Source organism: Strix uralensis, chromosome 20 (assembly GCF_047716275.1).
Source record: "Strix uralensis isolate ZFMK-TIS-50842 chromosome 20, bStrUra1, whole genome shotgun sequence".
NCBI classification, from domain to species: Eukaryota; Metazoa; Chordata; class Aves; order Strigiformes; family Strigidae; genus Strix; species Strix uralensis.
In genome coordinates, this window is record NC_133991.1 from 12,087,860 (window position 1) to 12,115,746 (window position 27,887).

A 27,887-nucleotide genomic window follows, 5' to 3' on the forward strand; every position below is an offset into this window, starting at 1 on the left:
GATGTTCCCAACGAGCCCCAGCCCACACGTGCACCTGGTTCACAAGGCCATCGACAGCGAACATGGCGGACAGGCAGGATGGTGAGGGGACTGGAGAGCCCTTCGCCAAGTGACAGTCGATATTTGCCTTCACTACCCCAGAAACTTAAAAGGATGAACCCAAAATGATTATTTCATTGGCAGGAACCACCTGAAAGCTGATGTATTAACTGCCAGGGAAGGGAGTTTCAACTCCCGCCGGTGTCTGTGCGCTGCCGCTGAGGGAGAGCTGAGGGAGAGCCGAGGGGAGAGCTGAGGCCCCGCCATTACGCACCGCGCCGTGCAGCCGCGACGCGACGGGTAACCGAACGCAACACCCCAGCGTCAGCTGTGGGGCGGATGGGAGACGGGGGACACCCCACACGTCCCGCAGAGCTTCGTGGCCTCGCCGCTGTCCCGTGGAACATCCCCCCCCGCCCAGCGCGGATTCGCGCCCACAGCCGCCGCCAAGGGGCGGGGCGGGAGCGGCCCGGGCGGGGGCGCGCGCACGCACACACGCAGAGGCGCACGCGCACGGCGCGGCCGCGGGAGGCCGTGGCGCGCGGGGGCCTTAATCCGCCGCCCCGGCGGGAGGTGAGAGGCGGCGGCGCGGCCCGTGCGCTGCCCCGGTCCCGGCCCGTGAGGAACGAGGCGGGGAGAACTCGGGACCGTACCAGAGCGGGGAGGAGCCGAGCCGGGGCGGGGGAAGAGGGGAGGGCGGTGTCCAGGGAGGGGTGGGGGGTGGGGAACACGGGCTGCCGGGAGCGCGCGCTCCCCACAGCGGCCTCGCGGGGGGGGGGCGGGGCGGAGCCTCTTAGGGGGCGTGGCCTGGCGGGAGGGAGCGCGCCGCCTGGCGGTGATGGGGAGAAGGATCCGCCAGGGCTGGGGGGATGAGGATTGTGGAGTGGGATATGGGGGAGTGGGGATTGGGGAGTGGGATATGGGGGAGTGGAGGTTGGGGGAGTGGGGTTTGGGGAGTGGGCAGTGCATGGGGCTGTCGCAGGAACAGCCTGTGCTGCTGTGCTTGGTGCTGGCACCGCTCCAGCGGGTCAGTGGTGCGCGGGTTCAAGCAGCCTTGTAAACGGGGCTAGAGTGGTTCGCCAGTCATAGAGTGAAGTGAGTGCCCAGCAGTGGCTGTGCAGTGTCATGGTCACAGGGTAAAAAGTCCAGCCTGGAAGTTGCTCGTGGTTGTCTGAGGATCCAAGCAGAGGTGCAGGATGTGTAGCCGGGGCTCAAACAGCTGCCATCTGCGTGGGGGGGCTGCACAGCTTCAGTGCTGTCCCTGGACACAGGACCATGCCTCCTCACGTGGTGCATGGAGGAGAAAAGTCTAGAAATAGAAACATGAATTTCAATAAGTGAGAAGCCTGAGCCATTCCCAGCAAAAATACCCTGTAAAAATGCAACATGTTAGAGATCCCACAGTGGAAAGCAACTCAATTCCCTGATGGTGGACAGCGGTGTAGAACCTCACTGTACAGGTGCTGGTGAATCAGGCCTGCTCGTAGGAGCTGCCATACAGTCAACACTGAAAATGTAGTTGAGTTCAGCATGGTAGATTTTTGCACTGCTGTGTCCATGCCACCTCTAACCTGTTTGCTCTCTTTCTGGTTCTTCTTGGAGATGCAAAACACTTTCTTGCACAATTGTTCATAACGCTATGTTCAGCACATATGTTCCCGCTGAAAGCCTCGGTTCAGGATTGGTTTATATCCCCATCACATCTCTTCTTGCGCTGTATCCTGTCTCTCTGCATTTAGTTTCTTCTCATACGCAGAAAACAGACTGTCAGCCATGTCAAATGGTCCCTGTTACGAAGCTGCTGACAGCCCTTTTGCTTTTCCGTTCAGGACGCTCTGGGAGGATCTTCTCTGCAAGGGCTGCGTCAGAGACGTCCGCAGGGAGAGAATACCCTTTTGGGACATACTGGTTGGGGCAAGGCTTATGCTACAGGTTTTACTCAGAGGAGCAAGAACACCACCGAGGGAGAGGAATGGAGCGCCTGGCCTCCTTCAGTAGTAAGTACCATAAGATGGCATTTGGAAAATATTTGCCGTTGTTTTAAAGACATTAGTGGCCATCTAGGGGAGAGAGACAGAAAACTAGCAATATTTGGTCCACAGGGTCACTTCTTTGATCAAATTCTCAAGAGCGTGAGTACATGAATGGTTCAGTGGGAATTTGGGTCCTTTTTCTGTCTGCTTTTTATAGTTGGGCTAGTTTAAATTCATTTTCATGGAAAAATATGGCTTATAACTTGACAGTCTGTTTCTTTTGACTGCTTCGCAATGAACAAAATAAGAAAAACTTGCAGAGCAGTGTTTCATTCCTCGTTCAGCAATCTGAGCAGTCCGAGGTTTGGACGGGTTACAGAGCAATCTTGTTGATGCCTTTGCAACCAGAGCAAATACCCTTTACGAGTCTGATTTGAGGTAGGTGGATGGGAGACTGCAGCTCTCTGCGCAGTATTCTCCACAAATAAGGCCTTGGGTCTGGTCTTCAGAGCAGAACCCAAGCGTGGGCACTGGATCAAATCAGCCAGCTAGCGCAGCTCCTGGCATCACTGCTGAGTTGTACCAGGAGGCTGCTACAGAGAAGATTGTCCTTTGAGTTGCTGCACAGGTTTAGGTTTGGCCCTCAGGGTATCAGGTCTAGCGGGGATGCAGTGCCAACGTCTCTCTTGCAGCTCCAGCTGAACCAAGAACTTCTAACAGATATTTGGAGAAGCTGCAGTAGGAAAGAGGTTTTATACAACTGAGTTCACTTAAAATTACTGGGCACAAGTGAATTTAGGTGATTGCAAAACCAGTGCCTTGTTTGTGTTGCATGAGATTTTACTTTTGGCTTCACAGATGACCCTTTTGATAAGCCTCCATGCCGAGGTTGCTCTTCGTACCTCACGGAGCCCTATGTTAAGTGTGCTGAGTGTGGGCCTCCTCCCTTCCTCCTGTGTTTGCAGGTAAGTGCAAGGAGAAAAGCAAAGGCATTAATTTCTTTGAGAAAGTCATCAAAGGCCTGTCCGGTGCCAAGCTGTTCCATAAATGCATTAATAACTGGTCTCTGTAAACTTGTATCAACACACTTATTTGCTCAGGGACAGGGAAATGACAAAGAAAATGTTGGAGGCTGAAGAACTGAGGCATGAGCAGCTGCAGGAGATTTTCGTGAAGGCAGCCAAAGCTACCTAAAGACATGCAGTCAGCCTGACTGTAACAGAGCGTGCTGCTGCATGTCTAGAGAGAGATTGTTTCTGTCATTTTTTATGGCGTGGAAGAGAAAAGCCATCAAGAAACACCCTTTCCCTGTCACAACACGTTTTTTTCCTCCCAAATGGAAAAGAAAGTTTGGGGAAAGTTTGCAATACTGACAATAATTGTTTGTGACCAGATACAGTTCTTTAAAAATTATGTGTGATCTGATAACCACAGGAAGTACTGCTAGTTTTAATCATTAAATAAATAAATCTGCATTATTCATGATTAAAAAATGGCAATAACCTCTAAAACTGAAGAAGGAGCTTACCCTTGTGCTCAGATATGTACAAAATACACAAACCCGTATTTTGTATATTGGGTATATTTTTGTTCATTTACCTGTACTTAAAAACCCAGAAATTTAACTGTTGCAAATAGCTGCAAACCATGCTGGTGTTTTTTAAACAGAAAACCAAGGTTGAATGGAAACTGTGTTTTCAATATTTAAGAAATGCTCTGTGCTCTCTTCCTGGAACGATCCACTTTAAAACATACCATCAAGCTTCTTTCACCTGCCTGTCTTTGCCAGAAATACCTAAAAAAGTATGTTGGTCCACAGGAGTTATGTCTTGGTGCAAAAGACAAGTAAGATACAAAGACAGATTTAACACAATTTTAACCAAGATTTTTCTACCATTTTATGTTTTTTCTAAAATGAAATTAGAAAAGTTTAGTATCTTTTTCAGCATATCAGGTGGTCAGTTTGGGATACCCAGTGGTCAGAGAATAAAAGGAAAAAAAGAGACCAGTTAAAATGTTTTCAGGGCAGAAGTAAGAGACTAACGTAATGCTAATCTTTTGTTCCACAGTGTTTCACACGAGGATTTGAATACAAGAAACATCAGAGTGATCACACTTACGAGATAATGGTAAATATTCCTTTTAGATAACACCTCCCTAATCTTGAGCTTTCATAACTTCCAAGGAGTTAGACCTTTGCTTACTAATATTACATTGAAAAGTTAAGTGATACAATTCTTTGATTCAGAGGTTTAGAACGACGAAAAAAAGGAAGAGTCTTTCTTGAGAGCAAAGGAAAATATCCACCTGGAACATAATGGAATAGGTTTTTTGCTGTGCCTAGATAGCACAATGCATCTCACTAGACTTCCAGTTCTTTAACCATGTGAATCAACTCCTGTTTCTCTATTCTTGTTCTTTCTTCTCCCAAATTAATCATTTTTAAAGTCTTCAGTAATTTTTATTGTGTTTCATAGCATAACATTGTTGCATTATTGATGGTAGATTCAAAATGTAACAGTATATTCAGAAGATCTGTAAGCTTTTACTGTAGTGGATGACCCAATGACCTAAATAATCCAACAACTATTTGATCAGCTTTCATGGGACACAGTACGAGTTTAAAACTACTGGTATTATATACTATGTTGTCCTGTAGTTTAGAACTTCTTTGCTCTTCATGTGGTGGATTATAACAGAGGATCACAGCAGTTTGATTTGCTGTTTTCCTTCTCCAGACTTCTGATTTCCCTGTCTTGGATCCTAACTGGACAGCTCAAGAGGAAATGGCTCTCCTGGAAGCTGTGATGGACTGTGGATTTGGAAACTGGTGAGAATTTAGTGGTTCAGCCAACTTCAGTGAATGATGGGTAGTTTTTGTTTCACTTGATCTTACTGTTGAATACATCAGAATATTCAGTTGATTGATTGTGGGTGAGACACTAATTTAGCAGCTAAAGTGGAAGACTGGGGTAGCAGATTCTGTTTTCAGATCTGCTGTTAGATATATGAGGGTTCTTAAAGGCTTCTTGTGAGATGCAGGGCACCTCCAGCAAAGTACAAAGTTCCCTGAGTTCTCATTAAAGTCACCAGGTTTCAAAGGAGCTCAAAAACATTTTCTGTGCCTCAGATTACTCCTCTGTAAAAACCAACTACAGAATTTCTTATCTTGTGTGGGTTCAGTTTGCTTACAGTTGACTAGTTAGGTATTGTTATTTTTGGAGGTTTCCTGCTTCTCTGTCATATTTAGGATAGAGCACTGGAAAAATCTTATTATTTTTACATGTTCTGTTCATTTCTGTAGTTGCTACAGGAGTTTTATGCATCTGTAAATAAAGGAGATCTGTAGCCATGACTTATCTCTCTTCTCCTTCATGAAAAAATAGCTGTATTAAAAGTATGGAGCTCCAGACTTCACTGAAACAGAACTATGAGTTCTTATGTGTACATTGCTGTCGTAATTAACTGCAACCAGTTTTCAGTCTTATGTTCTGCAAGTATGCTGTCTAGTACACTTTGTCCTACTTAGCAATACAAGTAATGTTAACTTTTTCCTTAAACACTTGGCATTTTTCAGCCTCTACCAAATAAAGGGAAAACTGACTTTTTTTCCTGGAATCCCTTGTATCCAATTCTTAGTTTAATAGAAATTAAAATGATTGCTGCTGATGGTGGATTTTTAAAATTTTTTTTAAGTCCTCAACCTACACGGCCGTTTCATTAAGACAAAATGCTTCGTATTTCTAGTCAACCACTTTTCCAAGAAGGTTTGGCAGAGATTTCTAGACTGTGTTTTGTACAACCATTTTGGTATTTAAAAAAAAACCTGTTTAACATCACTACACGAAAGAGGAAACCACTAAAATTTCAAGAGAAACTTTAGAAGAAGAATGCAGTTGTGGACTTAGAATTTACCATTACCTGGAGTTAGTAAAATGTATAAAAAGCTCTCAAATAACAATACTAAATTTCAAGCATATAAAAGATTTAGTGCATTACATCAGCCAGGGAGCTTCTCATGTAAAGACAGTGAATTGCATTACTCACGACCACCAAAAAAGTGCTCCCCAGCACTGTACCAAACAGTAAGTATTGGCTCAGTGTTAGTACACAAAATGTGAATTCAGACATCATTGCAGAGCAGTTCTCTGCACAAGACACAATCAATTGCTTGTCCAAAACTATCTTTTCCCACTAGAGAAAGAAAAAACCCTCAACATTTCTGTGTTCTTCATATTAAGCCTCCCCCTCTTCCCACTTCAGGCAGGACGTAGCCAACCAGATGTGTACCAAATCCAAGGAGGAGTGTGAGAAACATTATATGAAACACTTTATCAACAATCCCTTGTTTGCATCTACGTTACTGAACCTGAAGCAGGCGGAGGAGGCGCAGCACAACGAAACAGCCATTCCTTTCCACCGTGAGTATCCCCTGCCCGCCAGCACCCGCAGGGAGCTTCCCCGCAAGGTCTCTGCTCTTCCAAAACTGGAATGAGCAGCCTTTGGAGAAGGGCAAGCACCACGCATGCAGTTTGCTTTCATTCCCAGAAGGAGAGCTTGTTCTGATGGCTGACTTGAATAACTATAGTAGTAGGGTTTTTTTCACATTAAATCATTGGTGTATCAAATAGACAAGACTGCCAGTTCAGTGGGAAAAGGGAGGGAATGGAGTGATCAGGTTCTCAAAACCAGAAGTTCCTGCACAGCCAGTGGAAATGGTCACTCACAGAAATCACCACAGCAAAAGCCTGGCTGCACGTGTTCGTTTAAAGGACAAACTACCTCAAAGCCACTTCACATGTGGCATGATACAACAGCGTGGCCTTCAGGGCAAATACCAGTGTGAGTTCTCACCCTGATGCTGGGCTGGTTCCATTTCTTGTCCAGACCCTGCGTAGCAATGTTAACCGAGAAGGGTTTTCTATCTTTAAAACATTTCATCTGATTATCCACTGTGTACTGGGCCTGACTGCTGATGTGATTTGTGATAAAATCATTCCCTTTAAACTATGCGGATTTCACACCTCTATCTTTAAAACTGTCTTTTAAGAAGTGTATGTTAAATTTCAGCAATTTAACAAATTTTCAGTTTTCCTTAAATTTAACATCTTTAGAATTCCCCCGGTCTAGCAGCTGTTCCATTATAAAGCTCCCCAGAATGGCTGGGTAAAAAGATTGCTTGGTATCTGGAGGTTTCAATTTCACAATAAAGTGGTTAGAGCTAAAGCCGTGGGAACTGGACAATTTTGGTTCTGTCCCTGGCTGTCATTGATTTTTTTTATGTGACCTGGGCCAAGACAAATTCTCTGTGCCTCATCTTGCTTTATCTGTAGCATGGGACTTAAAATGCTTAGCTCCTTCACAAGTGTGTTGTGAGCCTCGGTCCATTATTGTCTGTAAAACACCGAGCTCCTCAGTTGGGAAGCGCTGTAAAAATTCAGAGTTGTATAGCTTTAATTGCAGCGCTCTGTAAATGGCACCCAGAAGATGGCAGATTTAACACCACTGTTGCTATTAACTAAAAGAACTTGCACACTGAGACTGAGTGATCTGCAGAGGTTCACTGGGGGGATGCTGAGCTCTGAAATGTAGAGTTTACATTTTATAACTATTAACCTTGAATTTCTGTGTTTGAGAATACTGTGAAGATCTCAGATTACTGCATTTTTCTCTGGATGAACTTGGGTGTTTTTCTGAATATAATGCTGAATAAAAGCCCAGTAAGGGTGCTTTTCTTCAATGAATTATTCCCAGGTTTCCTGCAAAAGAAACACCTATTTACAGATCGTTTAAAAAAGACCCCAAGCGCTACACAACAACTAAAAACCTTGATTTTTTTCAGCTGCTGATGATCCCCCACGGCCTACTTTTGATTCCTTGCTCTCCAGGGATATGGCTGGGTACATGCCAGCGAGAGCCGACTTTGTTGAGGTAAGACTCTCTCTTCTCCCATTATTTTAAATTTGCTGCCGAATGCAAGATCAGCGAACGCACACTTGTTTGCCCCTGCCTGTAGCTCTTTACTCCTCATGTAAAAACCCTTAGAAGAGAGGACAGGGCAGAGTGATTAATCCAAGGGTTTAATTGCAGAGGTGGCGCTGCAAGCCTACAAAGCTGCTCGCAGGCAGGCTGTGCGTCCCCGGCTTTGTGTGCGCGGGCTGTGAGGCACGCTGCTACCACCAGATGTCCAGTCCTTATGCTCTTATGTAAGCAGGCTAGATGTTGTGAATTAGATGCTCAGCAAAAGGGGTCAGCTTCAGCACGCTTCTGTTTCTTTTGCCGTAGAGAAGCACATACGAGTCCGATCCAAAGATCGCTTGAAAGACCTGCATTGTTTTCAGTGGTTTTAGCTGTGGGCCCAGGGCCCCAATTCCTGTTGCAAAACAAGCTCCTGTACATGAAGTAATGAATTCAGCCATATAGGGGCTTGGTTTTGTACAACCACAGTGCGGGAGATTACTTGATTAATTCTCATTATCCTATTGCAGCATCCTGCTCCAGTTCCAGCCATGGGGGTGCATATTATACATTCCCTAGTGAAAGTGAAAGCTCCCCTGTGATGTATGTTGCTCAAGGTTGGAACCTTGTACAACTGTGTATGAATAAATATCTCTCTTTTCAGTACTATGTGTACTGAAACTAGATACCAGTTTTTTGGTGCTAGTTAGTGACAATTTATTAATCACCTCTGAACAGGAGTTTGACAACTATGCTGAATGGGATTTGAGAGATATTGATTTTGTAGAAGATGATTCAGACATTTTGCATGGTAAGTCCCATATTTTTGTACACTGTCTGAAAACAATGTTTCAGAGTGCCTACACAGCATTTCATTGGGACTCTTTTTCTCTACACAAGTTTTAAAAAGCGAACATACGTTTTTAATGATCTCACTTCCATGCGCTGGGATTTAAACACTGGCATTTCTATGGTCCTTACTTTCAAGTGTCTTTTAAAAGCTCTTAATCAACTGCCGTACAAATGGTATTTATGTATAGAATAATGCACTTCACTCACTACTGAAATGTAGCCAGTTGTAAAGTAGAACATGACTGAAATCAAATATTCTCCACCAGTAGTAGGCATCTCTTTAGGAAAGACACAAATGTTTTATCCAGTATAAACTCTAGAGAAAGTTTAGCTAAGTAGAAGCAAATTATCTGAAATAGCAATTTGAGGGAGCAGTACATCACTGTTTGAATAAACAGTGAATAAAACCACTGTTTTAATAGACCTACAGGCCTATTAAAAAACAGAAACATCAATTCCTCCATATTACTTCTCCTCCCTGGCTGAAAGATATTCTTTCCATCTACAGAATGTTTGTGAGCACATAGCAAGGCACAACTTTTTTTCTGATGCAGAAAGAGGAACACTTTCTTCTCTACTGCTGATACCCCTTCCCCCTACTATATCTAGTTTCTTAGAAGATCTGTCACTTATTCTAAACTCTGTTAGTTTAGGAAATCTGGTATCAGGGTAGGTATTAATACAGGCAGCAAGGAGGTGTGTAGATTAAGATTATGTGCAACACATTGAAGCTGTTCTGCTCTCCAAGTTGTGTGGTTTTTCATGCAATAAATATGCACCCTGAGTTACAGTAGCACTAGCTGTATGTGCCAACTCTTTTATTGTGAAGGGGATGGTTGTTTGATGAGTCCAGTTACTGCTACTGAGTTTCTGTGAACATAGCTGCCTTAAGAATACCAAATATCAGGAATTATTAAAATGGCATTTTAATCCATAGAGAAGAAAAGACCCTACTTTTCCCCACATTTATAAGTATATATAGTGTTTAAAAGTACTGTGTTTATGCTTCAGAATTCTCCCATCCATGTCAGGCAGTTCTAAGCTAAAGCCTTAGCATCCCTTGGAGACAGACAAATCCTGTTACAGACAGACAGTCTTTCCAAACTTAAAAAATCAGTTTGAAATTTAGCAGTGTACACAGAGCTTTAAGGAATGCAAACTCCCTTGGCTCAAAAAAAGTTATGAGAATCGTATGTCAGTCTCTTCCCTTTTAATGTTTATTGAAAGGGGGACTGGCTTGTGGGCATGTCACGGATTCATCATGTCATCTCTCTACCGTTTATTACTATTAAAAGATATATTTTCTTGCTTCCATGTCCTATTCTAAGTCCTGGTAAGCTGAAAAAGCAAAATAATCTCCTAGTTCTGTTCATTAATTGGTAGCTTAATATTCATTCAAGCTGGTTTACTTGTACTGTCTTCTGTACCCCTCACACGTGCCCCCTCCCACTGCACAGTTCAGCCATTTAAGATATCTCCAGTTTAAGTTGTCAGTCTGAATGCAAAAATCAGCTTTCCTCATCTCTTCAGAATATCATAAAGCTATGCAGGGCAGACCCTTTGGTCTCTCCAGCTCAGTGTCCTGTTAGTACCCCACAGCAGACGCATGGGAGGAGAATGTAAGAAAAGGCAAGTATAGACAGATACTTTTCCTGTCATATCTTCCACATTTCCTGCAGTGAAAAGTTTAGAGACTTCTTGAGCCATAGGTTGTGTTCAGACCATTTGGACCAAAGGATCTGTCCTCCATGAACTTAGCTAGCTACTGTTAGAACTGTCTGTATTTGTACCTCGGCCCCCATAACATCCTGTAGCAGTGAGTTCAACAATTGAGTTAGGAGTTCTACAATTTAATTATGTGTTGTGTGAAAAAATACTTCCTTCTGTCTGTCAAATCTTTTGCCTGATAATTTCATTGGATGTTCTCTAGTCCATTCTTCAGTTGTCTTCAGTATTTAGAATGGGATGTCAGGCATTTGCCCTGTGAAAACTGTTTGGCAGAGGTTATGGAGTGTGACCAACTACATTTTCAAACTCTTAGCTCAGGAGCTGGCATATTCCTTCCCACAACTGTCCGAGATCTGCCCACGTGAGAGAGAATGCCTCTAAAAAATGAAGTCCCAGGGTCTAGCCAGCTGTTTTTCTTTTATATGAGGCATCCTGGGGAGAGAAAGAACTATTTTCTAAAAAACTTTGGAATTGAATCTTTCCCTTCTCCAAGTTAATACAGAAAAGGAAGGAGCTACATCCTTCCCGTCCTGCAGTTTTAAAGATCTCAGATCCTGACTTTGCTTGAGAATATTTTGCAACCTTATTGTAGGATTTCATACGGTAGAAAATGGCTCAACGTTTGGATCCAAAGGCCGGGACAGGCATTTGGATGACTTAAGAAACCCTTGTACTTTCTAGTTAACAGGAGAGAAGGCGGTGAGGCAGCCCTGGAGGCCCAGCTTCTCCTAATCTCTCCCCGGGGTGCCTGTCCCACTACTTCCAGGCAGTGGCTCTAGCCTGCCTCTCTACCCCAGCCCTGCCCACTGGCAAACTTCTTACACTGGATCTTACAGAAATGTCCTTGAAAAGCAGCCCTGGGGCTGGCTTCCGCACCTGCTCGAGACACATTTTTGCTGGACAAACAGCAGACTTTTTTTTTAAAAGGTAAAGATATAAAACAGGGTTTTAACATATTTTACAGCCCAGAGAAACCCAAGTAGGGTCTTGCAGCATAGATGAAGTGTCAGGTTTGTGAAAAAATCCTCAGTTTGTTTTCCTGACATACATTAAACCTCACTGGGTTCAAGATTAGTTTTTGAAAACTACTTTTATATTCCGTTTTTGGAAAGTTACTCAGGCTAGACCCTGAGAACACACTGACCAGAATAATTTCTATGGTCTCTCTTTCTTTCTTTCACAAGTCACAGATCAGTGCTACAAAGTCTAGGTTGCACATAACACAGGAATGTTTGATGCTTTCGTTGGAACGAAATACCCCTTCTTCCCTTTCCTCCACATTGCTCTGTTTTTCTTAAAATTTTGTAAAAAACACTTTATAAAAAGTTCTGGTTCTAAACTGCTTGACCTCTGTTTCCTGATATCATTGCATTTTCCCTGTTATATTTTCCTGTGTCGCTCTAAACAAGTTCTCAGTATTCCCACAAGAAAGAAGAGTGCAATTTAATACAAGGTGGAAGGGCTCCCAGGCAGCCTTTTATGAGGAACACAGAAACCTGGACCTGCTGACTCACCAGCTCCTCCCGCCACACAGGAGGTCACAGGCATTGTTCAGTCACTTCTTGATATTAGTGAGATGGTAGAAATTGTATGAAATTTCTCATATTTCAGTTAACTTCTTGAACTGTTAACTCTTATTCAGTACTTGCAATATAATAAGTGCATGCAAATATATATTGCAGTTAAACAAAAACATAATGGACAGATCAAAAGAAACAACTAGTTACAAATCTGATTCAGCCCAGAGTGCTTGAATATTTCATGGATTACAAGTTTTCATCAGACTGAATTATAACCTTAGTAATTTATCCTTTTTCCCTGCTTTTTCTCCCCTTTCCTTCTCATGTAAATGATTTTTACTTCTAACACTGGAAAATAATTGCTGAAACAGCAAGTTTAGAAGTGAGTGGAAATAGACTGCAACTCTGTCTGTACAGTGGTGAAATTTCATTTTATAAGATACAAGGCAGTCAATGTCCTTCTAAATATTACATGATGTTTATTCTTCTGTGGAGGTTCCTGACATGCTCCGAAGGCAGATACTCTGTTTGCCCAGGGTCCTGCTTTCCTCTAGGGAGGGTGAAGTTGGATTGTAGCCATTAAGTTTGTACCAACCAAGGCACACACTGGATACACAGCCTGTTTACTTTGATTAGTTTGCATTCTTCCCATTATTTGGGCCTTGCATGCCAAACAGGTTAGCTAGCATGAAACAAAGGTCTCACTCATTAGTGCTCAAAAAAGTTTTTGCAGACCAAATGAGGCTGAAGAGGAATGAAAAGCAAAGAAACTGTTTTGGACACACTCTGGAGAAACCAAAATATTTTGATTTTTTGGAATGAAGAAAGGAGCCTTGAATTTCTGCCTATCACTGGATCCTTCCCAGCTACTCTGACTATCTCGAAGAACCTATTATTTCCCAAAATGGGCACTCTGAATACAGTGTCAGCTTGGATTATCTTAAGTTACCAGTACAAACAACTGCCTCCCTAGTATAATCCATGGGGAAAAGCACAGGCAAATCATTTTCATTCGTACAGCATCTCTTTTCTCATTTCAATGCAGCATGTAACAGTATAGTAGTCTGAGTTATTCATGCATTCCAGATTTTGTAATCGGCTGTTCCTGTGTGAATATGTCTATTAAAAACAAAAGCCTCTCCAAAAGTGCATGTGGCAGCAAATACTAATTTTTCTGTAAGCAGAAGCTCCATTTTTTTCCTTCATTTGTTCGCATGCATGTTCCTTCCCCTCCCCAGTTGATCATAATTTCTTTCAGAATATTATGCACTCAGGTGAAAGCATCAAAAAGCAATGGTTATAGGTGCATAATTACTTGTGATATTTATAGAGGTTCCCCAATGCAATTTCTGTATGTACTTATTAAGTTCTGCCCACACAAACCCCAGAAAATAACATGTTAGCTTAGCTTGCAGAGAGTTTAAAAATATAAAAATATTTTCCATAAATTGGCACCGATTCCAGCACTTAGTAATATATTTCATTCATGCTTAACTTGCTGCGTTTCCCAATTTCTTGTCCCCACATTTAAGCAAGAAGGAGAATTTGCTACCTGTGCTTGTTCTTAAATTAGGAAACTTAAAAACCTATTTATGAAAACACATGATGATTCTTGAACTACCTGGTTTTGCAAGAAATTTGCAAAAAGAAGTAAGAATATTGTACTCCTGTCTTCATACGTAATCTTTTACTCCTAGATTAACATCAAATCAGTTTTGTGTAAATTGAAGATTTTTTCGCTAATACAGGATCAGCAAGTGTAAGTCAAAACTGTTGGCTCCTGAACTAATACACACAGCCTTTAGGCTTCAGCTGTCCCTGTTTATAAGAAATTTTATTACCCAGAGGACTGCACAGATGAATTGCCTAGAGGATAGGGGCTTCCTGGTGTTTACATATAAATATATATTTTAAAATAGACACATAACCACACTTCTTTCTTAATTGCATTATTCATTATTTATCGGAGAGTGCAATCAATAAACTGCCAGTATCAGTTTTGCTCTTTTCCTGTAACTACAGAGAGAGGATTGTGGATTCTGTCACACTTGGGCCACCCCTGTTCACACAGCACGGTGGGCTGAAGGGGGAAGTGCTCTTGCTTTGTTTCTTTACAGAGCGTAAACCCACTGCCAAGTCTTAAGCCTCTTCTTTCTGAGAACATATTGAAATGATTAACGTAAAGGAAAAAAAGCCAAGCAAGAAATCGGCCAACTCTACGCTTATTTAATGACCTAGAGTTTTTGCATTATTTAACAAAATGAGGGAAAGGAAGGTAATAGGTGTCTCCTTATCTTTTCTTTCAAGAATTTACCAAAAAAGTTTGTTAACCTAATGGTTACAGGAAAAAGAAGCTGAAGGATCTCCAAGTGGATCAGGCAGACTGCAGACAGATTTGATTTTGAAAAGGATATGATTTCTAATGAGCACACCTTTTTCCTGTGCCTCTTCGCATTGTCATGAACTATTCTCTTTGTTCTTCTGGCAGACAGATAAGTTTAGAAGTTAACAAGCTAAAATCTTGTAGATGTTTTTAAGAACTGTTAGCAAAGGCTACTTTGAATCTTCACAGTTCAGAACTGTGTCTTTCTATTTTTTGGAGTTCCTTGTTCTGTGCAAGGAAGCCTTCGTCCAAAGATGATACCTCAGGTCCTTAAATCTGATAAATTTGCTTTTCAGGAGAAGGAATACTTAACAATTGCAAGCATGAGGGAACAAATAAGTGCTAATAGTAAAACTGTCCAAGAAGGAAGAGGAAAAGAGTTCTCGGGATCTATGCAGGTTTATTATTTACAGACACTAATGTATTTGTAAGGACTAAGCAAGAGAAAGCTACTACAGGTAGCATGTACACAGTCTGCAGAAGGTTAGCCTCTGGTGAATTTATGCCCCTGTAAAATTGCCACAGGATTTTTAAAACAGCAGAGTGACCATTTCAACCTACCATGAATGTAAAGGCTTGAAAATTGGTCTAATACAGTGATTACTTATGTATTCTGTAATCTTTTTTTTTTAATTACTTTGCAGCTCTGAAGATTGCAGTTGTAGATATCTATCATTCCAGATTAAAGGAAAGACAGAGAAGAAAAAAGTGAGTTTTCAAGCAATAACTGTGTTCCTTTGCTTCATTACCATGTTTTGGTCCCCAGTGTTGTCCTAATACTAATCATAATTGATTTCCTATAGCATCCTTCCAGACAATCCCCATGCATGGAGACCTTCTGCTATGAGATTTGCATCCCAGGCTTCACCTTGGATGTGTGGTTCTCCTGCTGCGCACAGATTAAGATCAGGCACGTGGCTTTAGCAACGGTATCAGCCCAGAAAACACAGATTAACAGACCCTGAGACTGAGTAGTACACATGGTTGACGAAGGACCTCTACACACCATAACTCTCCTTTAAACGCTCAAAACAAGTCATTAATTGTGAAATGCCTATTTTCCAGTCCTTTTTAGCGCGTGAAAGTCATGTACGCAGTGCTCTTCATATTACTATCCCAAATCCAGTTACACATAAATAACTAAAGCTTCTCGCACGCCTTAGGAGATCACGTAGCCGTTTTGCAGAATGAGAAACTGAAATACTCTCTGGGAAACTGGTCACAGGTCCAGGGCTAAGAACCAGAAAAAAGAGGCAAATCTCTGTTCTTTTTGTTCCCTCTGTAATGCCGATGGACTGCACATAATTCATTTTCTACTTTAGGGAAAAAAAGAAGCTGCCAGTCTGTGACTAATTGCTAGACCCCCACGTTCTCTGTAGAAATGCTTGCATCGTTATTCTTCATTCTTAGTGGTCCATAAGTTAGTTTTCCACAATGTGTAATGGAGATAACTATATTGCTGACATGAGTTTGAATAATTTATTCAGTTCATTTGACAGCTTTCTAGAATGACTCAATCTATTCATTAAATTCAGTTTTATTATAACTTTCAAATACTTTGTTCAATATTTAAAATTATATCTTGCTGTATTACTCCCTGCTGGAAGAATTAGTAATTTGGTGTAAGACTCCTCCGTTCCTTCTCCTCATAATGTAGCATAGTTCTGCTGGATGACAGGTAAGAGTTGATACGTATTGACCTGGTTCTTTATAATTCATAAATAAAAATATTTATGTGGTATAATTTCCATTATGATAAATCATGTCACACTAAAAGAAAGTGCCATAAGGCTCGGTTATGTAACTCAAATAGGTGTCAGTTTTTGTAAAGTTTCTCCAGCAGGATGGGACAAAAATCTGGAAAATGACATAAAAATGCTGATGTCAGTCTCAGAAAGGCTTCTCTACATGGGACAGGAATATTCTTTTACACATACTAAAGAAAATGTAATGGATTTTATAGAGCAAATTCCAACCTGACCTTGATGAGCCCAACTTTGTAGTATCTCTTACCTTTGGAGAAGTTGGGTGCTTATCAAATTGCCACATAGCAATGACCACATCACATCTGCTGAAACCTGTGACAAATTCTCTGTCATGCACTTGTAAATATCTTACCTGCCTTTTTACTCTGCTCATTTCCCTGATCCTGTCAGGAGCACTTCAAACTTACGAGTTACCTAAATCATTTTCCTCTTTTTAAAATCTAAGCTGCCATGGAAAAATTCTTTCATCCTGCGCCCAGTGGTGAAATTTACAGTCCATCTCTCACCCTTGCTCTAGTAGAAGGACGTTTGCCTCTCTCTGAAGCTGGAAATCATGCTTCATGAGACATTCCTTTACCTCCAGTTTGGGAAGGGCAAGTTATAAGACACTGCAGATGCGAAATCTGTGCCTAAAGAAGCAATTTCAAACCTTTAAAGCAATTGTAGCTCCCTTTGTACTTAGTGCTGTCAGAGCTGGACTCATGTACGCCGCTGCCCAAAATTTACCCGGATTAAAGCTGTGCTGCATCACTACACCATGTTTCTCAGCTAGCCAGCTCAAAGATTGTGGAAATTTCATACGTGTTTAGTTTTAGACCCTTCTGATGGTCTAAATCAAAAGTTTCTTCTGAAGCCTTTTTATTTATGAGGTAGTACAAGAGTTAATGCCTTTTATTAATACCATTTTGCTCTCAATTACAGAATTATAAGAGATCATGGCCTAATCAACCTCAGAAAATTCCAGAGTGAGTATCAGGTGTAACTGTTTCACTTTAAAGTGGCCTCTACTCGGGAAGCAAAACTTTGCATGTTCACTGTTTCCAGTGCACCAGTGTGGTTTATTCATACTGGACCATATTCAGATGGTCTGAATTCCAGCAGATTTCCTGCCCCAGCTGTTTCCAACTGGCTGACTCTAACTGCTCCCAGCTCAGTGTTTTAGTTACTGCCTCGGAATTGCTCTTCAGAAGCATTTCGGCCTCCACTGAGTAGGGAGGGGGGTGAAGGTGAAATCTAGGCCTTTTAAGTGCATCTCGCTATTCCAAGAAATTATCAAATAACATTTAAATATCATCCTTTATGCTTTTAAGGGCTGTGTAATTTTGTTGCTTTTTACTCAGCAGTTTGTAGTTGTGACACCAAAATGGCCAGGAAGTGCACCAAATGTGGATCTTTGGGCAGTTCACAGAGACTGGTAGTCACTTCAGGTTCCAGTGAATTTATTTTCTTCCCGCAGTAGGAGTGATAAGGTGTGTCACTTTTTTCCCCCCTCTAGTTTTGGAAAGACGATATCCAAAGGAGGTTCAGGACCTTTATGAAACAATGCGACGATTTGCACGAATTCTTGGACCGGTAGAGCATGATAAGTTCATTGAAAGCCACGCATGTAAGTATTTTGAGGATTTTAGCATGTATGCTCTTCAGTAGGTATAATGAGGGGTTGCATCATCTACAAACTTTCCTAAATATATACCACTCCTGGAGGGCAGGAGGTTGTTTTCCTCTTCCTCCCCAATCTGACTACCTCAGAAAAACAAATAACATTTGTGGTTTGATACATTAAATGAGCAGCAACTGTTTTTTTCCATTAAACTGTGTCTGAGTTCTTTGTTTGATTTCTCAGTTGACTGAACATTCTGGTCATGTGTTAGAAGTAGTATTTTCTTATCAAAAGACCACTATTCATTTACTGGGACTCTATATCACTAAAAGAACAAAATCCCTAAAATTTATGTCTGTATTGAGAGATTGGGAGCTGGCAGCGAATCGTGAATTCTGTGAAAGGTGCATGTTAAACTATTACATGTGTACATAATTATATAGTACAGCTGTCATTATGGCCCTTACCTTGAAGGGAGAGGCATTGTTCCATCACCAAATCATCTCGAGTCTTTATGCATAATCATAGCATGCATTTAGTCAAATTCCAGTACGAGTCATTACATCCTGCTTAATTCTGTGACTTAAACTGGGAAAATTGTTGCTCATTAGAAGGAACAAAGCATTTAAATAGTTGTGACTGTATTTTCAGGGCACCCTGTGTGAAATACCAAAAGTATGATCCTGCAAAATCATGAGTCCCACATGTGAGCGTGAGTCCAGGAACCTCATTTTGTTGTTGTAGTGACAGCGAAGTCCTCAACTTGACCCGACAGTCAAGTACCCACATTATACAGATCTCCTGAGTAGTATGAGGAAGCAAATCTGAGACAAGCAAACTTGCTCACTGTAAAACTAAGCAATGCCTGGAAGCCAGCTGATAAAAGCTAGACAGTAAATATCTCTGAGCAAAAGAAACATGCGTATTTAATCTTAGCGACTGCAGGAAAAGAGTTGTCTGCAAGGAAAAATTTTGGAAGGCCCAGTTATGAAAGTCATAGTTCAAAGACAGTATTAGGTGCTATAAGGAGACTGGATGGAGTTGTTTTTCAAACCTATTGAAATGCCTCCTGGAAATCCTACATGATTGTTATTTGCCTTGTCCCAGGGTATGGCAAAAGAAGTGTCAAAGCATGGAGATAAAATCACTTTTCTCAGCACACAAATGCTAGAAACCAGCTTAAATCTGTGATCAGGGAGCGTGAGGACACAGTGAGTTTGAGATGTGGTACAGACTTGTGCAGAGAGGTTAACCCTGTCTGTGGTTCTGTGTACTTCATAGCCGAACTGTGTAGACAGCTAAGAACGAGCAGTGTTCCTAGTGCAGTTCACTGCCTCCCCCGCTGACCCACATTTGTTTTTTGGATACTCTTTTGATAAAACAGTGGAATTTGAGCTGCGAAGGGAAATAAAGCGACTACAGGAATACAGAGCTGCAGGAATCACCAATTTCTGTAGTAAGTACCTGATGCGTTATTCAGCCCATTCCCATTCATCAAGGTGTGGAAGGGTGATTTTACATTTAGGATGTGTTGAATAAAAAGACACTTATTTTTGAAATGCATTTGCCTGGCTCTTTAACTGAACAAGGCGTTAGCAGTAATGCTTCAGTCCAGCTGTGGTTTTTTAAAGCTAGTTTGAGCCATCAGCTTAGAGGAAGCTGTCTAGCAGAGCTCTGCTTTAGTGACCACTTTGCAAAAGATGCAGAAAAAAAAATATATGTCATGGCACAGTGGTCTCCAGTGCTTTATCTCTGGACACTTTCACTGGCTATCAACAAGTGTGATATCTGGGGGGAGGCCCAAGACCTCTACATAAATGAAATGCCCTGTTTTATCCTGGAATTGGATCATGGAAGCCTTTTTTGTTTGCTTTTGGCCTGAAATTAATGGGGGGAGGGGTGCAGGGTGGAATCTAATACCTTCTGATGCCAAGTAGTTGTCATGAGGGAGAATAGCAGAGTCTGGTCCAGAGCTAGAGAACAGTTTCTCACTTATTTCCTAAAGCAGAAAAACTGGTCTGCAAATTTTGACCGAGGTGGCTGGTGAGAACGTGGTATCTGTTTGCCATAGGTGCCAGAACATACGATCACCTCAAGAAGACGAGGGACGAGGAACGCCTGAAGCGCACTATGCTTTCGGAAGTCCTGCAGTACATCCAGGACAGCAGCGCCTGCCAGCAGTGGCTCAGTCGACAAGCTGATATGTACGGTTACAGTAAGACTGTGCATTCGACATTCCTATGCTTTAGTCACAGAGGGGCACCAAACACGTTTTTCTGTCTGATACAACAAATGCATTCCCAGTTAATTACAGTAGGAACAGCCTGCAAAATTCAGAAGGGCAAGAAACTGGATAACAGTAGTGCTTGTTGAAGTGCAGACAAGCAAGCAACGAGTAAGGGAGCAGAATCTCAGTTTTCTGTATTTCATATTACAGGAACTTAACTGCTGTTAATAAAGTCATGAAGGGAAATGAGGTCTTTATGGATATTAATGAGGGCACAGATGACACTTGAAATGTTTCAGATGATTTTAGATGCAGCAGCATTATTAATGTGTAGTCACCCTGCACAAGCACTTTGATTTAAGGAGCAAGCTGCAATGCAAAGGAAGTGCATCCTGTATGCCACGTGGTCAGAGAAGATGATCTGTAATTTCCCCAGTCAGACTCCACTGCATTTTTTATTGTACCCCCTGCCCCCTCCCCCTTTTTTTTTTTTTTTTAGACATGTTTCAGACATGGTCTTCAATCTGGGAGTGCTAAATATTTAGAAATCCTGTTGACTTGAGATCAGGGCCTGGGTTATGCGAGTTGAATTGTATAATTATTAGAAGTTGGGGAAAAAGTAGTTGCAGGGCTAATATATGCCGTTATTCTTAAAAAAAAACATGAAGGCAATTTGAAAATTTCCTTTCTTTTCAGTGATTCCGGCCTGACTCCCACGGTACCAGTTCCCTCAAATTCAGGTAACTGTTAGGTGATGGTCTGTGATAAAAACCCTGCTGAACGTTCTGACAGCTGCTGGAGAGTGACTTTCTTGCTTGAGTGCTAAAGCCTCGGTCCTCAAGCCTCATGGTTAAACACTGCTTAAGTCAACATTACCTCAATCTGTAACTCATTCCACATACAAATCCTGTAGGATTTTTTTCTGAATTTCTATATTTTTCTGACTGCAGGGGGAAAACCCATCCTAAAGCTACATTAACAAGGCAGGAAAGAAAAGAATTTTCACGTGAGAAAAAAATTTTATCTTTAAAAGATAAAGCTCAGCCAGGTTTTTAATGAGGCTGTACAGCACATACCATAGCAACATGAACCCAACAGAAAGCAGATTTGGGAGGGCAGAGCACCAGAAAACAGTTGCCTGAAAAGCAGGCAATAGTTGCAGCATTAAGCACTCCAGAGTGACAGAATGAGATGATACAGGTTGCCTATGCAACTTCAGTTTTCCTTTTCTATGAATATGCTTTTATATTCTTTAATTCTATAATCACAAATTATGTTTTTTTTCCACCAAGAGGACCCCTACTTCTTTCAGTGCCCAGTAAGGATAGATTCAGGGGTCAGTCAAGGCCCTCCCGAACAAGACTTCTATAAAATTCCACCTCATTTGTTGAGGTCACAGGGTGGCGTGCAATGAATGAGACTGGGGTAAAGTTTTACTGTAAGGCTGTTAAATGTTGCCAGGGAAAACTGGCTTCAAGCTCTGTCTCTACATCCAGTTTTTATGTGGATGCTAATAACCACTTGAACCAAACTTCTCAGAGGTGGACACTGAGTCTATATGTTCTTCCTCATTTCTGCCAGGAGCCTTGGAAATTTGGGTCAGAATACCAAGCAATTAGTCATTGCAGTATGCACTATGTTTTAAACATATTTGGTGATCACTAAGATCTGGTATTTTGGAGAGAAAATAGCACTGTGTATCTCAGGCTGGGCATCCAGAGGCCATGAAATGGGGACAGTATCCCCCCAGCTGAAGGGCTGGTATGAAGAATGAAGTTAATTTTTTGTGAAGTATTCAGGGGCCCGTGAAGGAGAAGAGCCCAAGAGAACATGAATTGTTTTGCCTGTGGAACTCAGATGGCATGTAGTGTTTACAACCAGTATCACATGTTGAACAAAACCCAAACAAAATACCATGTAGTTGCTAATTAAGCGAACATCCTGCATACTGAACAAGGCAAGGATACTGTGGAAAAACTGCCACGTGTCTATATAATTAAAGGCTGCATCATACTAAATATACAAGAGGGTAAATTAATGTTGCTTAACTTTACTTCTACATTTGACTTTGCAGCCTTAATATGTTTTCTTTAATGTAGTTTGCATGTGTTTGTTATTTCCTAGGTTTATAAAAGAGTAAAACCAAATTCTGTCATGTCTCATCGTAGCACACTCGTCCCAAGCTGTAGAAAGAGGGAGCAGTGCTGGGAAATAACTTCCTCTACACCTACCAGACACTCACTACTCCACATTCTTTCTCGTCCTTCAGTTCTCTCTCTGACCAGGCTCCCCAAACCCAGCCAGACTCCCATCTGTTTCCTACAGATGCCCAGGAGAAAGAGAGAGAGAAAAGATCCCCGGTCCCAGAGCAGGACCCGGACAGGGCAGGGTCTGGAGCAGCAGCCAGCACAGTCCTTGGGAAAATGGAGCTGCACATGTCCCAAGAAGTCATCACTTTGCCAAATTTGGGAAGTCTGTCCTGGGATAGAGAGACCCATCTCTTGACAGTGCTAAATATGCAACGCCCAGCACAGGGGCAATAGGCTGTCTAAAAATGTAAATAAATAACCCTAGCTTTGTTCTGAGCTCTGGAAGTTAAAAAAAAAATACTATTAGAAAAAAACCCAAACAAACCTGCAAGTAGACAGCCCTTGTGAAAGTTTAAGCTGCACCAGTTAAAGTTCAGCAAAGTCACAAACAATAGCAAAAGTGAGAACTATCAGACTACCTTGTGATAGGTATTTCTTTCAGTATTATTTATCATAACAGACAAAAATAAATCCGCAAACTGCATTTGCTTTACAATATCTGCATCGTATTTGAAGGCATTTAAAGAAAACTCTGCCTCCTGAAGTTGCCAGCAATGCCAGAGAAATTGGCTGCTATCAGAGCGATGAGCAATCTCGGCATCCTGGCAGGGCGCTGGTGTCACACCTGCTGGGAGTGAGTCCTGCGCGCTGCGCACACCCGGGGCACACCCTCCCCGCAGCACCCACCTCGCTGACCCCGGCTGCAGGAGGCAGTTTAGTCAGGAGGTACAGCCCAGCTTAACCACAGCCAGTGCCAGCTGACAGAAAGCTATTGTCCTCCAGTTCCTCCTAAAAGCCAGTGAGCCAGGGTTAACAGCGTAAGAGTCCTCATGCAGGTGTTCACAGCGTTTAACTCTGCCAGTTGCAAAATCATACCTTTTATCAAATCAGTGCAGTTTTTGTGTTAAGCCCTGAATAACCTTGTCTACAAGCACTTGGATCACACTGGGTTAACATCACAGGATTGAATTGCCTCTGTGGTAACACGCCTAAGGAACAGCCACGGCCAAAGCACTCAGAGTTTTTCAGCGTTTTCCTTTCCTGTCTCCGCAGGTAGACGGAGTGCCCCACCACTGAACCTCACAGGTCTCCCAGGGACAGAGAAACTGAACGAGAAGGAGAAGGAGGTGAGGAAAGGAATGGAAAGAGAATCTATGTAAAACTTTTATCTTCACAGCGCAGGGGTGTTCACACCGTCTGTCTCAGGTGCTGTGAATATCACCTCAGCTTTATGCCCTGACTACTCTTTCCTGCTCGCAAAAATCATTCAAGTTTTCCAGTTGGCTTCTTAATTTCAGTTACCATACCGTACGTACAACATGGCTGCAGCAAATTAGCTTATTTAGCAAAGAAAGGTGGAGTGTGCCAAGGTGCTATTATGAGCTATTGCAACATCCAGAGTATGACATCCTCTCTTCCTCCGCTGTGAGACTGGGGTGAGCAGAAGGGTTATTTTTTCTTAATGAACATTGGTTTTAAAATTGGTAGAGGATTTCATCAAGGGCTTCACTGGACACATCACTGAACCTGAATAGCGGAGCTCTTGCTGTATTACAGAGATCTCACAGCCAAACCTCAACCAGTCACGGTTGGTGTTTCACTGTAACACTGATGTGAACCATGGGGCCCATAACAGTGTATTGTTCTTTTCATGATTTTTCCATATTTCTGCTTTACAAAGCATATACCAAGCTTTTTGTATGCACGTGTGGCAGAGAATGGAATCTGGCTTTCTTTAAGCCGTGAGTTGTTGTCCCATGCAAATGCAGCGCAGAACCTGCCCTGTATTCATGGCTCAGCTTCTGCAGCCCAGTGTAGGCCTGTCCTCTAATTCAGTGAGAGGCAACACTGGAAATCTACTGAAATAAAATATATATATATATATATATATATATCTTTTAATAGAAGCCATAATCTGTCCTTAGATTGTCCACAAGGCAGAGTTCAGCGTATGTGAAACGCAGATGTATTTCAGACTTCTCCCTCTGTGTGGAAACTGTTTCCCCTTCGCTGGAGATGGCAGCATTGAAAATCAGATCACAGATTCACCATGGAACATGGCATTTCTGGCTCCACTCAGCGTATAAATAATTGTGACTAGGACATTAGTGTATATGGGGAATCTGATTTCCTCGTCAGCTGAGACATAAAGTCTGAGTTCCTCTGAATTCTGCAATTTCCTATCAATGAGGAACAATCATTAAGCTTTTCCTTATTAAAAGGAGGAGACAGCCAGTACCTCCACTGGGAGCAATACAACGCACCAGCTCGACGGCGGCTGGTATTTGGAAGCTCAATAGGAGCATTGCAGCCTCACAGCAGAGCAGAGGGGCTGTTGAAAGCAATTTCTTCTCCCCAACTTCCAAACACGTCATGCCCTCCCTGCACGGTTGCCATCCTGGCCTTGCGGAGGGGGCAGACGTTGTGTGCATAGCTGCTTTTGTAGAAAGGTATTAAAGACTTAGTCTGCAGGGGATTAATAGACAGATGCCCTCCCTGGCTCTGGTCCTGCATGCTGAATTGCTGGTTGCAAGTCTCTTTGGCATGTGTACTTCCCTTGGTTTGTAAAGAACAACGCCCACACAGGACACACTCATAGTTACGCTCCTGTGAGCTGAGAGCTTGCTTTCATCCTCCTAGTTTGTTTTTTAGGCAGGAATGTTTTTGAATGCAGGAGCCAGCAAGCTGCTCCCCTCCCTACCTGTGGATCGAAACAGCTCGTAATGCAATTACTGTATGCCTCCCCCATGCAAAAAAAAACCCCACATTTAAAATGTTTTCAGAAAAAATATCCACAATGTTACTCCCCCAGCAGGGATCACAGAATGAAAGAGCATGACAAGTGTTAGTGTTTATTAACTTCACCTTTTGTCTTCCAGCTCTGTCAGATGGTGAGGTTGGTCCCTGGAGCCTATTTAGAATATAAAGCTGCTTTAGTGAACGAGTGTAACAAACAAGGAGGCCTGAGACTAGCTCAGGCTAGAGCACTCATCAAGATCGATGTGAACAAAACCAGGAAAATCTATGACTTCCTTATCAGAGAAGGGTACATCACGAAAGCCTGAGGACAGACATCGGCGCTTTGGCTGGAGCAGACAGATGTGGAGAAGCTTTGAAGTCGCTTTGACAGCGCTGAAAGATTTTAACAGTGTTGAATGAAGGACATTTCCTTTTGTTTAAAATCTTTTGGGGCTTTTTTTTTGTAAAAACAAGTAGGGAGCTTTGTTAAATTGTGTGAATACTGACATTTCTTTGTCTGGTTTCCTTTTGACTCTGCTGTTTAACAGTGCTGTTGTCAGAATTACGCTGCCATGTAGCGCTGGGAAGAATCATATGCCATCTAAGCTAGACTTAAATGTGAATGGGCATTCATTTCTAACACCTCTTGTAACTAAAAAGGGAATCACAGTACTTTTATGCTGACAGTGACACAGAATAAGGACAGAAGAGCAGCACGCAGCGAGAGTGACACTTTGACTTTGTGCGAGTATAGGGGTATAGAAACGCAGTCCCCTCCCTTGTACTCCTTCCTAAAACAGCGGCAGCTTTCAAAGGAGATAGCACATGCCTGCGGGTATAAAAATAGAGTTTGCAGTGGTCCACTCTTTTTAACTTAATTGTGATAAAGGATGGGAAAGGACATTGCAGGGAAGCTCCTCAACAGTTGTTACTTTTATGTGATATTAGCACATATCACAGCATGAGAGCACTGTACAAACCAATAAGCTTCATCTGCTTGCTCTGGATTTGTGATAGTCAAGTTCTATATAATCCCTCAGTTTAAGTCTTCGGAGCTCCAGCTCGTTGGAAAGGCTGGATGTTACAACCAGAGCAGCCTTTCGGAACACAAAGAAAGACGCTCCGTGCCCCGACCTTCTCTCACAAAGATGACAAGCAAAGAGCACAACAAACTGCCCAGAGCACACACTTCAGCCCTCCTGCTCGAGGGGCCTTACTCTCAGCTTATCCATGTCAGCGGTGACTTACCCAGGTGACCAACAAAGCAACGATGAGGTGCAACAAGTCGCCACACACACACGCACAACGTCACACCGGAGGATCCATCGTGCGGCTTCAGAACAAAACCTTTGTATTTGAAAACACAACCAGGTGATGGAGATGGTTCTTTTCAGATGCAGCTTGGCGTGGATCACGAGACAGTAAAGTCTTTATCAAACAGCTTCCGTTGCTAACGTGTAACGCTGAAATAACGTCCTATATGTAACCTAACAGCCAAAGAAGGTGGGATGGTGGGTGCTTTCCAGTTGGGGATCTCGTGGGAAAGCCCAACTAAGCTACAGCTATACCAGTACCTACTTAAGGGGATTAGATTTGGGTTTTTTTTCCCCAGAGTAATTATCCTGTGTACCCGAGGTGCCACTGAATGTGAAGTATTTTGATTTATAATAAAATCAAAATGGCTTGAAACAATCATCCATTCGCATTCCTGGACTCCGAGTGGGACTGTAAAGGTCATGCAGCTGCCTGTATCTGTATCCATCAACTTCCAGCCATGAGAGAGAAGAGATAAATGCCCAACAGTGGCTGTATGGATGCGACCACTAAATTACCTAGAAAATATCGCTATTTAAAGAAGAGCAGCAGTAATAAACCACATGTTGAAGATTAAAGTCTGTAGCAATTGAGACTGTATAGACTGGGAATGCCAAGGGAGGGGACAAAGTAAGCTGTAAATCCTTGGGAATGTTTTTCCCTGTTGTCTTTTAACATTAACCACACAGCTGAACTACCTTTCCTCTTGCCCAGTCTCCTGTGCTGCAACTTGTACAAAAAAAGCAGCAGTTGAGTCAAATACACCGGTACCATCCGGAGATCAGCAACATCCTGCCCAAACTTCAGCGACCTTCCTTCACCCCAAAGTGACCCAGAGAGGACTGTGAGCGTGACCTGCTTTGACCCAAAGCTGAGCTGTTGCCAAGCCCCATGCTTTGGGCACTGCTAAATAACTGGCCTGTCTGGAAAATGTCAGGGAGAAAACATCTCTGAAAAGGTGAGAACTGTGATCAACTGGCCAGGAGGGGAACCAGGAAAGAGACTTTTCCAAGGTAAGAGGGCGTGAGGCAGTGGGGAAACGGGGCTGGGATGTTTCCCCCAAATAGCATCAAACAACAGGTTTTCCCCTTTCACAGGGCATCTCCCAAGCAGGGGAGGGAACAGGCTTCCAGCACGCCTGTGCTGGGGTTGGAGCCTCTGCTGCTCCTGCTGCCTTTAATTGCCAGGCCCTACCACCACGTACTGTTGTGAGGCAAAAGGAGGCCAGAAAAGTCACAGCAGGAAAAGGCTGGTGGGTTAAAAAGCTCCATTGGTGCCTGGGCCAGGCTGGGGGTGAGATGGGGACCAGGGGCTGGGGGCTGTGGCCGTGCACAGCCCACCAAGGCACAACCGTCCCGCGTCTGAGGACAGGCAAGTGATCCGTCACGGAGACACACCGACAGCAGGATTTTGGGTACAAAAACCCACTTGTAACACTGGCTGGGGCCAGGCTGGCTGACGGGGTGGGAGGCAGGACCA

The 27,887-nt window shown here is 42.7% G+C and overlaps 1 protein-coding gene across 1 annotated transcript; it reads left to right on the forward strand.

The window, feature by feature from the left end:
* Positions 1-548: 548 nt before the first annotated feature.
* TADA2A (transcriptional adaptor 2A) lies at positions 549-26,789 on the forward strand. Its single transcript, XM_074890302.1, has 16 exons — positions 549-612; positions 1,869-2,036; positions 2,871-2,977; positions 4,082-4,141; positions 4,751-4,842; positions 6,276-6,433; positions 7,855-7,943; positions 8,709-8,781; positions 15,098-15,161; positions 17,141-17,184; positions 17,715-17,825; positions 19,204-19,275; positions 19,891-20,023; positions 20,743-20,786; positions 23,409-23,482; positions 25,235-26,789. Exons 2-16 carry the CDS (start codon positions 2,012-2,014, stop codon positions 25,418-25,420), a joined length of 1,332 nt encoding a protein of 443 aa, XP_074746403.1. The 5' UTR covers positions 549-612; positions 1,869-2,011; the 3' UTR covers positions 25,421-26,789.
* The last annotated feature ends 1,098 nt before the right edge of the window (positions 26,790-27,887 follow it).

Bases quoted from the DNA above. Each gene is read 5' to 3' on its own strand.
- TADA2A (XM_074890302.1), top strand. From the start codon at position 2,012: ATGGAGCGCCTGGCCTCCTTCAGTA. The intron at 2,037-2,870 runs GTAAGTACCATA...TTGGCTTCACAG, and splicing joins GCGCCTGGCCTCCTTCAGTA to ATGACCCTTTTGATAAGCCT. The intron at 15,162-17,140 runs GTGAGTTTTCAA...TCTCAATTACAG, and splicing joins GAAAGACAGAGAAGAAAAAA to AATTATAAGAGATCATGGCC.